We start from the raw sequence: 15,297 nt of genomic DNA, 5'->3' as shown, positions 1-15,297 counted from the left end.
TGATTAGCTACTGGCAAGGACTTATATTAGTAAATGGATGGCCCATTCCCTAAGTTTATTGTGTTTTGGTCTGTTCCTGAACAAAACAATTACCACCTACACTTGCTCCATCCATGATCAGCACTGACTTCCCCGGAGAGAGATGAGAAAGGTAATGAAGAGCGGTATAGGCTCTCACTCCGTCCCGAACGGTTCCAGCGGCTTCTGCCCATGTAACTTTTTCTGGCTTGTGAACTGTCAGAGAGAACAGGAGACCATCCATTAGCAAGTCCTGTTGGTCTGGCATCCTGGACCTGCCCATTCCCTCCATCCAGCTCCTACCATAGCCCAGTCCCAGAATCTTTTCCTACGACAGGGTTCCTTGCCTCCCTTCTTGCCCGTTCATATGCCACTCACCCCAACAACCTCGTCTCTCCCACCACAGGTCACCACTATTCATTTTTTTTAAATTGAGATAGAACTGACATCAGAGGTCACTGCCATTCTAACTTAATATTTATTTGCTTCCACAGGTTAGTACCAAATATTCATTCCTAAAAAATATAACTTAGTTTGGCCTGTTTTTGAACTTTATCTGAATGGAATCACACCCACATGCGTTCTTTTCTGCCGTGCTTTTTATGCTCCGCATTGTTTTGAGACACACCCTTTTTCGCACATGTGGTGCTTTCATTGTTGTTGTTTTTCAGCATTCCATTCTGTGAAAATGCCTTCATTTGGTGATCTAGTCTCCGGATGAGGAACATCTGCATGGTTTCTGATTTTGGACAGTTATAAACAATGCTGCTAAGAATGCTCTTGTAGAAAAGAGTGTTACGTGGTGCACAAATTTTCTCTAGGATATTAACTTAGGGATGGAAACCTCAGGTCCTAGGGTATTACCTTCAACTTCATTACAGACGCCCAGAGCACCTGTGTAAGTCTACTCTGCCATAGCAGTGTACTAGGGTTCTCATGGCTGTGAACATCCTTGTCAATCCTTGGTATCATTATACATTTTAACCAAGCAAGTGGGTGTGGAATGGTTTCTGACTCTGATTTTAATTTGCTTTTCCTCATTACTGATGAAGTTGAGCATCTTTGCATGTTTCTTGGCCATCTGGAATACCTTTTGTGAGGTGACTGTTCAAGTGTTTCATCAGTTTTTTTCTATTGTGTTGTCTTTCTCTTATTGATTATTGGCATTTTTAATGTATTCTCAATGAAGTACTTACTTATTTACATGTTATAAATATTACTTTCAACTTTATGGCTTCTCTTTTCAATCTTTTTAACAATGTCTTTGAAAAACAGAGAAGTATCAAAATGATCTTTTTTTTTTTTTTTTAAGAATGCACCAAACACATCGCATTTATTTTTTTTAAGCAAATAACAAAGACCCAGATTACCAGCATTACTTTTTAAACCTAAACTTAACATTACATATTTAAACAATTGTCAAAACTTACTAAGTTGCCAGCATTCATGCACAACTAGATACATCCTCAAGTTTTATTAAACCAGAAATGTAGTACCATAGATGCATTAATACCACTCACGACTAAATACTGGAAAGAACTGAAATTACTTTGTGGAAGATTCATCCCGGCAATGTTAACTTCAGCAGGTTGACACTATGTGGCTCACGGTTCACACATAATGAAAAGCAGGTCCGTGCTGGTGTTAATGTACGGAAGTCATGGCCACCTTGGATTACATAATAAAAGAGCAAAGTGCATACAGAGATTTACAACAATTTTAAAGTCAAAATTAAAAAAAAAAAAAGATTCTATCGTGGTCCCAACAATAAACTCAGAAGTCTATGACAAACAGGGCTCCGATGAGCTGTGTATAAATACTTTAGATTAGGTACCATTACACTGAAAGTCGAGTTCATTTGAAATCTTCAAAAAAATGTTCCTGTTAATCCTGAAGTGGTGCTTGTTACAGTTAACATGTCTGTTACATGCGTGCATTGAATTACTTGTTATCCAAGTGTAGCTGCTGCTCCTTACCATTTATCGTTAAGGACTTTAACTGGCTGTCTTCTTCAATTTCTCCTCTTTCTTGACCATTCTCGACAATTCTCTTTGTAGTGATTTTCCTTCCGTTAACCGTTCTGGTAGAAGTCGACCCGGATTTGAAGTTGCCCATCCCACTACCACCAACGGACGGGGAGGAGAATGCAGTGAGGCCACCGTGACCTAATGACCCAAAGGAAGTAAATCCAAAGAAGTCGAATGAAAACGGGTCCCTTCCTCCGAAAAATTCCCTGAAGACTTCTTCGGGGTTCCGGAATGTGAAGCCATACTCGAACGGATTGTCAAACTGGCTTCCACCAATATTTCCACTTCCATTTAATTCTTCTTTGCCATACTTGTCATAGATACCCAGTTTTCTAGCATTGGAGAGCACCTCATAGGCCTCGGCTACTTGTTTGAATTTCCTCTGCTTCTTCTTTATTCTCTGGGTTCTTATCTGGATGCCACTTCAATGCCAGTTTCTGATACGCCTTTTTAATATCCTCAGCGGAGGCATGTCTCTGCACGCCTAGAACTTCATATTAATCCACCATGTTACAGGTTGCTGGAACGAGTCCAAGGACGCGGAGCCTGCGGCGGGAGGGCGTGGCGGGACGACAGCCCGGTTTCCTCGGCTCCGGTACGGCGACGCTGATGACGGCGGAGGCTCCTCGCGCTTTCCTTTCTCCTTTCTCAAAATGATCTTTTAAAAACATAAATAACATCCTAATATGCCTCTGCTTAAAAGTCATCAACGGCTTTCCACTGCACTTGGAACAAAATGCAAACTCCTAATATAGTTTAAAGAGCTCTATTAATCTGACCATCAAGCTACTCCTTATGCTTTATTAATTTTTGCTTTGTTTTTGTGTTGGACACTGAATGTGATCTTTTCCCAGTACAACCAATCCTTTCTCACTTATCCTAAAGTCAATTTTATAACACTTTCACAGCCTTTACCAGTTCTTCCCAGTATTCTCTCTAATGGTCATGGACTCAGGTGGTAGAGCACCAGCCAGAACTGCTTTCACCAACTAACTAGTGCCACCTAGTGGGCGAGCCAAGCATCCACGCATACGTGTTAAAGTGTTAAAAAGTCAAGCAAGGTATTAAAACGCGCTGAGCATGGGCTACGTAACATTTGTCAACAATGGATCACATAGATGATGGTAGGATCACATGGAACCCATAAGATTAAAAATTCCTATTGCCTAGTGACCTTGGAGCCATCCTAACATTTTACAAAACCCATTTACTCACATATTGTGGTGATGCTGGTGTAAATGAACCCACTGCACTGCCAGTTGTACAAAAATACAGCACACACAATTATGCACAGTGCACCACACTTGATAATGATAATAAACGACAACATTACTGGTTTATGTTATTTACTACACTGTACTTCTTTTTTTTTTTTTTTTTGTATTTTTCCGAAGCTGGAAACGGGGAGAGACAGACTCCCGCATGCGCCCGACCGGGATCCACACGGCACAACCACCAGGGGCGATGCTCTGCTCACCAGGGGGCGATGCTCTGCCCCTCCGGGGCGTCGCTCTGTTGCGACCAGAGCCACTCTAGCGCCTGGGGCAGAGGCCAAGGAGCCATCCCCAGCGCCTGGGCCATCTTTGCTCCAATGGAGCCTCGGCTGAGGGAGGGGAAGAGAGAGACAGAGAGGAAGGAGAGGGGGAGGGGTGGAGAAGCAGATGGGCGCTTTTCCTCTGGCCGGGAATCGAACCCGGGACTTCTGCACACCAGGCTGACGCTCTACCACTGAGCCAACCGGCCAGGGCTGTCCTTCTTTTTTAAGTGTACTATTTCCGCTTATAAAGAACGGGTTTGCTATAAAGAGTACACTGTGTTATGCCAGCAGCAACCTCACACACGTCGTGGTCACTGCGTCTCCTTTTTTTTTTTTTCAGTCACTGCGTCTCTTGATGGCATCATTTTCTCCTGTGTTTGATCTCATCTCATGTTGTCTTGTACTGTAATGTGCTGTATAGCCTGACATTCTGGGAGCAAGAGGCTAGACCACACAGCCTAGGTGTGCAGTAGGCTATGCCCTCTAGGTTTGTGTAAGTGCTTCTATGAGGTTTGCACGACAACAAACTCCAATTCACCTAATGACTCATTTCTTGGCATGTATCATTAAGTGTGTGCATGACTGTAATTAACTTTTCTGAGGCCATGTGCTAATAAGTTTGAATGTCTGACTCTAAAGCACATCTACTCTAATAGTGCATGCTCAATTTACTTACATGGAATTTTGGGGGAACATATCTATCACAAGAATTGGGATAACCCGTATTTTTATTTAAAAAATCAAACAAGTGGTCCTTAAATGCTAACAGTAATAAAACTATATTTAAGATCGCAAAGGCTCTGAATTTGCATTGTTAGGTGTGATATAATGTCAGGGTCTTTGCTTCTTGGTTGTTTTTTTTTAATGATTCTTAATTTTTTATTCATTTTAGAGAAGGGGGAAGAGAGAGAGAGAGAGAGAGAGACAGAGAATGGGGGGAGGAGCAAAAAGCATCAATTCCCATATGCACCTTAACAAGGTAAGCCAGTGGTTTTGAACCAGTGACCTCAGCGTTCCAGGTCGACACTTTATCTATTGCGCCACCACGGGTCAGGCCAGGGTCTTTGCTTTTGTATTAGGTGGTCCACTAGTGTTTATTTATTATGTTATAAAAACTAATCAATTATATGTTAGTTTTATAAATAATAATATAAGAATAATAAATATAAGAACCATGCACAGATCAATAATAACAGTGAATCAGAACCCAAGAAAGATCATTTCGATTCTTTCTACATTACATCCAAAGGAAGAATGCTAACAATGTATGCCAAATTTTAAATGAAAAATAAAATTACTTTTCTGTTTGACTGAATGGCTTGACAACTGAAAGCACAAAGGAGCTGGAAGAATCACTCAGCAAGGGGTTATTCATTCTGCTGTAGCCTCCTGTTCAAGGCACATATAAGAAGGCAATTAATGAACAACTAAGGTTCTGTAATGAAGAATTGATGCTTCTCATCTCTCTCACTTCCTGTCTGTCTGTCCCTATCTGTCCCTCTCTTTGACTCTGTCTCTGTCAAAAAAAAAGAAAAAAAGCCTGACCAGGAGGTGGCTCAGTGGATAAAGCGTCGGACTGGGATGCGAAAGGACCCAGGTTCGAGACCCCAGGGTTGCCAGCTTCAGTGCGGGCTCATCTGGCTTGAGCAAAAACCTCACTAGCATGGACCCAAGGTCACTGACTCGAGCGGGGGGTTACTCGGTCTGCTGAATGCCCGCGGTCATGGCACATATGAGAAAGCAATCAATGAACAACTAAGGTGTCACAACGAAAAACTGATGATTGATGCTTCTCATCTCTCTCCATTCCTGTCTGTCTGTCCCTATCTATCCCTCTATCTGACTCTCTCTCTGTCCCTGCAAAATAAATAAATAAATAAATAAAATTTTAAAAAAAGAAAAAAAAAGATCATCTGTATGATTTGTTTGTCTTAGCTTAAGTTTATAGCTAGAAAACTTTGATTTTCCAATTTGCTTTTCTCCTTCTGGTACATTTTATAACTCTCCAGTGTTCAACAACGTGTAAAGGAGTGGGCCTTTTTTGTTTGTTTTTTTAGTAAACTTCTATAACAATTTAGTTTAGGAGACTTAGCCAAAACTTAAGCCTGGGAATCAAACTACAGGTTTTAGTTGACTCCATATTTACAAGGTTCTCAAAAAACAGGGGCAACAAGGGTCCAAGGAAATTCTGGGATCAAAAGTTGTAGTTTCCCATAAAGGAACCAGTGGCAGATCCTCAATTTATAAACTGCATAATATCAAAACGGCAAGGGAGCAGAGATTCCCTGCATGGTACCCAAAAGCGAGCTTTGCCCTGGCCAGATAGCTCAGTTGGTTAGAGCATTGTCCCCGTACAGAAAGGTTGTGGGTTTGATCCCCGGTTAGGGCACATACAGGAACAGAATGATGTTTCTTTCTGTCCCTTTCTCTTATGTCCTTTCTCTAAAATCAATAAATTAAAAATAATTTTTTAAAGGTTTTCAAAGCAAGCTTTCCTTCTCAAAGGAAGACATACTTTTGGCTCCATATCTAGCCTTAAAATACATATAAACAAGCACAGGCCTCAGATTTTGTAAAAACTACCTTTTGAAATCAAATTTTTAAAAAATATTATGGTATTACTTAGAAATTTTAGATATAGTAAATATAATTTATTTAAATAAAAATTATTTCCAATTTATAATTTTAGAAATGAAATGCCCAAAATTGGATAGCCCAGTTCAAGTTACTGTACAGACTTAAAAGAATAAATTTACTTTTTTTAACTGTCCAAAATCCAAATTGGCCTTCGGTCCTTTCAAGGTCTGACTAGGGATTTCATCATTTAAGAAAAAACTTTGGAAAATTCTGAATGAAAGTTCAAGAACACAAAATCTCTGTTGACCTATAGATAAGACATGATGAATAGCATGGATCCTGGCAGAAAGAGCCGGCTGGCAGCATATGGGCCTCCTCCTGTGTTTACAAGGTAACCCCACCTCGTTTTTCATCCCTGTCCTCTTTATAGCCTTAAATAAGCTGTGCTTAACTTTGCATGTTTTTGAACTTTACAGAAATACAATGGTATCACCAGAGGTGGATTATGGTCAGATGAGGCCCCGGGTGCAGAAGAAAATATTGAGCCCCTTAAAAAAAAAGAGAGAGACAGGGAAAATAAAAATACATGTTAACCATATTTTTAAATAAATAAAAAATATTATGTACTAGTATTAATGTTAAAATTGCACATATGAAACCAAATTTGGTGTCATTAGAAAAAAATGTAAAGTTGGGGTTTTGTAGGGCCCTTCAGAAGTTGGGGCCCAGGGCGTGCGCCTGGTGCGCCCACTGTTAAATCCACCTCTGGGTATCACACTGTTTGCATTCTTGTTTATTTCGCTCAGTATTTGTGAGACTCAACCATCTCAATGTATTTGGCTATTATTTATCTGTTTTCACTACTGAATTGAATTGCCATGTAGGAATGTCTTCAGTGATCCATTTTCCTGGGGATGAACATTTGGGCCAGGGGTAGTCAACCTTTTTATACCTACCGCCCACTACTGTATCTTCGTCAGTAGTAAAATTTTCTAACCGCCCACCGGTTCCACAGTAATGGTGATTTATAAAGTAGGAAAGTAACTTTACTTTATAAAATTTAACAGCAAGTTAAAGCATATAATAATAATTACTTACCAAGTACTTTATGTCAGATTTTCGCTAAGTTTGGCAGAATAAATCTTTATAAAACAACTTACTAGAGTTAAATCTATCTTTTTATTTATACTTTGGTTGCTCTGCTACTGCCCACCATGAAAGCTGGAACGCCCACTAGTGGGCGGTAGGGACCAGGTTGACTACCATTAATTTGTGCTGTTCCAGTGCTATTTCCCAACTGCAAACCAAGCTATTATGCTCGTGCACGTTCACAAGTTCCTGTGAGATACAAAACTACCAGTTGCGTGACAAGGTCTTGGTACATGTCATTGCCTGCATTAGATAATGCTAAATTATTTTCTGGTGAATGTGTACAAAATCATACTCCTGGTGCATAAAAGGCCCTGCTGCTCCACATGCTTGCAGCCTGGAAGACACATTTTGTAACTTAGTCAACCTTGTGGTGCATAATGACATCTCTATGTGGTTTTAATTTGCTTTTTCCTAATTACCATGGAGATGCAGCAACTTTTCAGCATGGCTTCACGAAGGGTGTGTGTGTATATTAATATTTGTTTTAATATAAATATTCAAGTAAATAACTGTAAGAAAAATTAAAAATTAACCTTTCAGTTAAACTGAACACTTGTTAAAAAATGTTTTTAATTGACATTTCCAATTTCAATTAATAACCAAGAATAAGAAAAAAGAGTATGCATTTTATGATCCTAAATTCTAAGCTGGAGGTAGTCACATGAGCAGCCCCAGTTATTTCCCATGTACACTCACAGTAGACACAAAGAAATGACAATGTTCTGCGCACCACACACAGTGAAGAGAGACTCACTGCCCTCCAAGTGGAACTGCTACATACCCAAGTAGTGCTCATGCACTCGAACCACTTCACAAAGTCCAGGGTCTTCAGTATCCAGGGGTAAGATACCTGAACGTTAAAACATGACACTTAAGGGAAACAATTCCCAAATGAATGAATTCATTACTAATAAGATGCTGAGAAGTATTAGTCTAAATTTTGTACAGTGGAATTTTGAGGAAGATTCTAGCAATTACTAGGGTAGGGAAAAGAGACTTCAGAAACATGCCAGGGAAATGGATACCATATTTCCCCAGGAATAAGACGCTCCCATGTTTAAGATGCACCTTAATTTGGGGGCCTGAAATTTGAAAAAAAAAGTACTACATAAAGTTATTGAACTCAAGTTTTATTCATCATAAAATTCATACAACTCCTCATCACTGTCAAAACTCCCATCCATTAGCTTGTCCTCATCTGTGTCTGATGACGAATCACTGTCTTCAACAATGAGCGCAAAAACAAGCATGAAAAAGCGAAAAATGCAAGTAAAAAAATTTACAACCACTGTATGAGATGCACCCTAGTTTTTAGACCCCAAAATCTTCTAAAAAAGGTGCATCTTATACAGGGAAATACGGTGTGTCATTTTCTGACATGAGCACTATGTCACCTGCGCTATCTTTCTTTCACTTCTGAGTGATGGTAACGACCATGACTGACATACAGAGCCAGGTCAGTCTTGGGGGGCACCTAGGTTCCTCATTAAAACTGTCCCTGCAGCAAAGCTGCCTTCCACAGTCCAGTCTGTGAGATACCTGAGGGTGCTCCCAATCTAATCCCAATGTCTTCTAAGCTAGTCTGGCTTTACTTTCGGTCTCTTACAAAAAGAATCTTGAGTACATAATACACTGTCACTAACCTCTTGGCCAGATAAAACAGATAAGGCAGAAAAAAATTAATTCTTCAAGAAAATACACAAGTCAAAGGCCTTATTGTAAGAAACTAACAAAGACATTCCTAAAATCTGTTCTTAACAGCCTCAAGCGTGACATAAAGTTTAATTTTCTAAATTTATATGAATATCTTCCTATGAATGTTTTCTACAGAGAAATGGTAATTTTGTTTTATTTAAAGAATTTGTTTATTGATTTTAGAGAGAGCAGAGAGAGAAAGAGAAAGAGGGGGAGGAGCAGGAAACATCAACTTGTAATTGCTTCCCATATGTGGGTTTTGAACAAGAAACTTCAGCATTCCAGGTCAGAGCTTTATCCACTGTGCCACCACAGGTCAGGCAAGAGATGGTAGTTTTAAAGACTATTACTAAACGCGTTACTTTATATGCTTGTGTGACTGTCTAAGATATAAGTATAAATAAATATACACATATGCAAAATAGTATTAACTATGGATTTATTAAAAAACAGTAAATAAAATTTACTGTAAAGCTAGTAAATTTCTAGCTTTACAAGAATAGTAAGGGAAAAGTCCTGTAATATTCAGGTTGAGGTGCAGAAGCAGCTTTTATAGAGCCCTGTAGGTCACATACATGACCTACGACTTTTCTCCAGAGTCTTCCGTTTAGTCATAGAGTGAGGTCCTGCCAGCAAAGGGCTGTGCCAAGCACAGTAACAACTACAGTTATCTTTTTATCTCTAATAGTGTTCTATAGCCAAATACTGGAAAGTTTTAAATGTTCTTGTATTAAGATCCTACTCCCAATTCTCTTCATCAATGGACACTTGGCCTGACCTGTGGTGGCGCAGTGGATAAAGCGTCGACCTGGAATGCCGAGGTCGCTGGTTCAAAACCCTAGGCTTGCCTGGTCAAGGCACATATGGGAGTTGAAGCTTCCTGCTCCTCCCTTCTCTCTCTCTCTCTCTCTCTCCTCTCTAAAATGAATAAATAAAGCCTTTAAATAAATAAATAAATAAACTTCACCATAAAAAAAAAGGACACTTGAAAACAAATTCTAAAAATCAGGAAAGTACTTGTATACAAAACAAGGTCACAATAAACATTAATAATTGTATAGGAAAAAGAAGAGATGATAGTAATAACTTACCGACTACTTCATCATCTGGTTGAAAGAATGATACCTTACTTCCAACTAAAGAGTAGAAAAAAATAAATAATTAGTATAATGAGGTTATTAAATATAATTCTTATTTAACTATTAAATAAAGGAGGTTGGATAGGTTGGTTGGTTAGAGCATTGTCCTGATACACAAAGGTTGAGGGTTCAACCCCTGGCCAGAAAACATACAGGAAGAGATAGATGTTTCTATCTGTCTCTAAAATCAATCAATAATAATAATAATAATAAAAAGATCCATGGGTTTAAAAAAGTCACTGACTCAGAGAAAAGACCAAGAACTTGTAGGATATTTTAATGGTCTATAAGGACTGTTGGATAGAACATTTCAAATTTGGATTCTTTAGAAAATTTTCTCAAGATCCAGGCCATATGGCTGTTGACATCATAGAGAAAAACACCTTTATTTAAATGAGAGTGAAGGGAAAAAGGAAAACAGTCCACTCCACAGCTCCTGTGGGAGTAACACTGTTCCCACTCCTTGTGTGGCCCAATTTTCTATTGTTATTTTAGTTGCAGAATCTCAGACACACAACGAGAAATTCTGGTAAGAGTCACGTATAAAACTACTTTGATTTGGGATTATGGAAATAAGTTCAGACTGATGCTGAGAAATATTTTAGAACTATATGGAAATGATAGTTACATTTTCTCTGCACATGTAGAAAAAAAGCCTCTACCCTCAGTCAATTGTTTAGAATATTTTTGTTCAAATAGTTACAGAGGAAAGGAGAGGAAAACACCTGGCATCACTGAATGCCTACTTATATCTAGCACTTCCGTGAGTTACCAAGTTTAATCTTCATGGTGTACACGAGGTAGGAGTTGCTCCAACTGAACAAGAGTACAACAGCTGAAGCCGTGAGGGGAGGTGGAGGCCGCCATCTGCAAGTGGACTGTCTGGCTGGCTCTGTTGTCAGAATGGACAGAGCTCATTTTTTTAGTCCTCAACAAGAAACTCTTTAAGTTTGACATTCCTACTTCAAAGTCTTCCTGTTATTTTGTTTCTTTGGACCCCTCCTATGCCATCATCCTCCAATGGTTTTGACCACCAGTCCACTGCACTCCCTTTTCCCTGTCTGCTATGAACCCTCCTCCCGGGAGCACTCTGACCCTTTTCTCTTGGCTTCCTCTACACTCTCTAAACTCCCAGTCTTCCTCTTACTCAAATTTTCACCCCTTATTAATTGGTGGCACCAATTCATACCTTAGCCAGAATCCTGTAAATCAGTGATTTTCAAACCTTTTACATTTGGGGACCAGTGAAAATGGGATAATTATTTCAGGGACCACTAAGGCAGAAATCACCCTGAGCATAAGCGAATTTGACTAAGATCATTGGGCCTATAATATCCATACACCATCAGAGTGGTTAACTCTTTCATGGACTGGCGGTTGAAAAACACTGCTGTAAGTCACTCCTGGCTCTCACCTGCCCCCCCCTTAATTGATTGATTTTAGAAAGACAGAGAAAGAAAGTGAATGTGTGTGTGGGAGCATTCATTTATTGCTCCACTTAGTTGTACATTCATTGGTTGCTTCCTGTATGTGCCCTGGCTTGGGGTTGAACCTGTAACCTTGGCATTTTGGGATGATGTTCTAACCAACTGAGCTAACTGGCCAGGGCCAGCTTTTTAAATTCCTCTGTTCTTGTCAATTACAGTGGTACCTTGAGATATGAACAGACCAACATACAATTTTTTTTTTTTTTTTTTTAGATACGAGCTGCAACTTGGTCCTGTCTGTACTTTTGTTCGAGATCTGAGCGAAATTCTAAGATACGAGTAGTGATTCGGAAAGCTGCTGCTAGTTGGCGCACGAATCCAGTATCCGCAGTTTGATATACCAGTTGACTGACTGACTTACGAGCTTGGTTACAGAATGAACTGAATTCGTATCTCAAGGTACCACTATATTAATAAGCACTGCTGATTTTACTTTCTAAGTATTTCTTACATATGTCCGTCTCCTTCACCTTTGCCACCACTGCCTAGGTTATGGACTTTGTTGTCTTTTGGTTATTGGTATACAACCCAAGCAGTCCCCTTACTTTCAGCTTGGTTTGCCTCAAATCTACCCTTCATCTGGCTACTCTAATAACCTCCCTTAACCCATGCTATTGGCCCTGGCCGGTTGACTCAGTGGTAGAGCGTCGGCCTGGCGTGCAGCAGTCCCGGGTTCGATTCCCGGCCAAAGCACACAGGAGAAGCACCCATTTGCTTCTCCACCCCTCCCCCTCTCCTTCTTCTCTGTCTCTCTCTTCCCCTCCTGCAGCCAAGGCTCCATTGGAGCAAAGTTGGCCCGGGTGCTGAGGATGGCTCCATGGCCTCTGCCTCAGGCCCTAGAATGGCTTTGGTTGCAACAGAACAACGCCCCAGATGGGCAGAGCATCACCCCCTGGTGGGCATGCCGGGTGGATCCCGGTTGGGCGCATGCGGGAGTCTGTCTGACTGTCTTCCCGTTTCCAACTTCAGAAAAATACAAAAAAATAAAAATAAATAAAATAAATTAAAAAAAAAACCCATGCTACTATGTGAGGCTAATCACGGGACTGGCCTCTGCCTACCCTCCTGCCTCATTTTTTTTGGGGGGGAGGGCAAAGTCTCAGCGTTCATATCACTATCTTTTACTTTTCTATGTTTGAAGGAAAATTTTCTTGACAAAATATTTCTTTGTGCCAAGTATCTTTTTTTTTTTTTGCATTTTTCTGAAGCTGGAAACAGGGAGAGACAGTCAGACAGACTCCCGCATGCGCCCGACCAGGATCCACCCGGCACGCCCACCAGGGGGCGACGCTCTGCCCACCAGGGGGCGATGCTCTGCCCATCCTGGGCATCGCCATGTTGCGACCCTCCTGGGTGTCGCCATGTTGCGACCAGAGCCACTCTAGCGCCTGGGGCAGAGGCCACAGAGCCATCCCCAGCGCCCGGGCCATCTTTGCTCCAATGGAGCCTTGGCTGCGGGAGGGAAAGAGAGAGACAGAGAGGAAGGCGCGGCGGAGGGGTGGAGAAGCAAATGGGCGCTTCTCCTATGTGCCCTGGCCGGGAATCGAACCCGGGTCCTCTGCACGCTAGGCCGACGCTCTACCGCTGAGCCAACCGGCCAGGACCTGTGCCAAGTATCTTATCTCCAACATCAAACTCTGTAACTCTCTTTTTTTAATTCATTTTTTTTAATTCAGTGAGAGGAGGGGAGGCAGAGATAGACTCCCACATGTACCCTGATCAGGAGCCACCCAGCAAGCCCACTAGGGAGTGATGCTCTGCCCATCTACGGCCCTTGGTCTGTTGCTCCAACAGAACTTTTCTTAGCGCCTAAGGTGGAGGTCATGGATCCATCCTCAGTTCCTGGGGCCAACTCACTCCAATTGAGCCATGGATGAAGGAGGGGTAGAGAGAGGGAAAGAGAAAGAGAGAGAGAGAGAGAGAGAGAGAAGTGAGAGGGGAAGGAATAGAGAAGCAGATGGGTGCTTTTCCTGTATGACCTGACTGAGAATTGAATCCGGGACATCCATATACTGGGCCAACGCTCTACCACTAAACCAACCTGTCAAGCCCCCCCCCCTTTTTTTAAATTTTATTTATTCATCTTAGAGAGGAGAGAGAAAGGGAGAGAGAAAGGGAGAGAGAAAGACAGAGAGGGAGACAGAGAGGAGAGAGAGACAGAGAGAGAAGGTGGGGAGGAGCTGGAAGCATCAACTCCCATATGTGCCTTGACCAGGCAAGCCCAGGGTTTCGAACCGGCGACCTCAGCATTTCCAGGTTGATGCTTTATCCACTGCGCCACCACAGGTCAGGCTGTCAAGGCCCTTTTTAAAAAATTCTTACACACATGATATTACTTGCTGCTGACAGCCTCTCAGTGAATGTGATTCTTCTCATGCTCATCCTTTAGTTTCTGGCTAACTTCACAAAGGCTTTCCTGTTTCTTCTTGCTGGTCTGGGCATCTGTCCTCAGAGCTTTAGTAATAATCCACTCATATGTGTGTATCTCTTTCCCCCCAGACTATGAACACTTTGAGGGCAGTGACTTTATCTTATTTATCTTCATATACCAAGCACTTAACAAGTGCTCATTAAATATGGAATCAATGAAGAAATAAATGATTCTTTACCTTCTGGTCATTATAATCTTTTTATTATTTTATTATTTTGAGAGAGAGAGAAAGGGAAAGAGAGAGAAGCATCAACTCGTTGTTTTGCTTAGTTGTGCCATTGATTGCTTCTCATATGTGCCACACCAGGGCTCGAACTGGTGACTTTGGGAGTTGAGCCAGAGTCCTTGGGATTAAGCCAGTTGCCTTGGATTAGAGCTCTGATTAGGCTCAAATCAGCAACCTCTGGATTGAGCTGCCAATCTCAGGATTGGTGACCCTGAGATTGAGCCAACAACCCCAGCGGTCAACTGTCTATCCACTGCACACTGGCCATTATAATTCTTATTTTAATATTCTTACAGTGCAGGTAGAAGAAAAGAGAGAGAACAAAATTATGCTTTAGCTATGTTAGAAGATTACATTGAGTAGAATATCAAATATATTATGGATTAAAATTATAGGAAAAACTTGAATAGTCAAACCCAGTGGTTGGCAAACTCATTAGTCAACAGAGCCAAATATCAACAGTACTATTGAAATTTCTTTTGAGAGCCAAATTTTTTAAACTTAAACTATGATATATAGTTTAGGTAGGCACATTGTTATTAACTTAATTAGGGTACTCCTAAACTGGCCTTTGCTAAAAACATCCTCAATCTGATTGAGCCACATGTGGCTCATGAGCTGCGGTTTGCCGACCACTGGTCTAACTCATTATAGTACACACTCATTCATAGATGCAGAAAGAACAACCATATACCCATTGTTCATGAACTACCTATTAGTAGTGAATATGAATAGTTGGTCTATTTAGAAACAAATTATTTCAAATACTTAGCTTATTGTCTGTCCTTCACGTTAAAACCATTACTTACTAAATAAAATAAAAATTCTCTTATTTAAGATGACCATAAAATTTTATTGGTTATTTCTCCCTAGAACCTATTTTTAGATGAGTAAGCTGCTTATCTTATTTTTAATCAAACTGCTTAACTTTTTTTTTTTTTTTTTTTTTTACAGAGACAGAAAGAGTCAGAGAGACGAATAGATAGGGACAGACAGACAGGAATGGAG

General features: G+C 40.7%; 1 protein-coding gene and 1 pseudogene across 8 annotated transcripts in view; both read right to left on the bottom strand.

Annotated features, from left to right (window-relative positions):
* Positions 1-15,297, bottom strand: part of CRYZL1 (crystallin zeta like 1) — a 46,914-nt gene that overhangs the window by 10,881 nt on the left and 20,736 nt on the right. For 6 of the 8 annotated variants that reach the window (XM_066259473.1, XM_066259478.1, XM_066259475.1 and 3 more), the window contains 4 exons: positions 10,918-11,037; positions 10,098-10,142; positions 8,093-8,161; positions 101-234 (listed from right to left, as the gene is read on the bottom strand). In XM_066259473.1, the coding sequence (XP_066115570.1) occupies positions 101-234; positions 8,093-8,161; positions 10,098-10,142; positions 10,918-11,037 (368 nt within the window). The remainder of the gene's footprint in view (positions 1-100; positions 235-8,092; positions 8,162-10,097; positions 10,143-10,917; positions 11,038-15,297) is intronic. The other 2 variants (XM_066259477.1, XM_066259476.1) reach the window with 1 other exon arrangement.
* On the bottom strand, positions 1,305-2,554 carry LOC136323153 (dnaJ homolog subfamily B member 6-like; annotated as a pseudogene).

The sequence above is a fragment of the Saccopteryx bilineata genome, chromosome 2, assembly GCF_036850765.1.
Source record: "Saccopteryx bilineata isolate mSacBil1 chromosome 2, mSacBil1_pri_phased_curated, whole genome shotgun sequence".
In the NCBI taxonomy this organism is placed as follows: domain Eukaryota; kingdom Metazoa; phylum Chordata; class Mammalia; order Chiroptera; family Emballonuridae; genus Saccopteryx; species Saccopteryx bilineata.
This window is presented reverse-complemented; position numbering and strand designations above follow the sequence as displayed.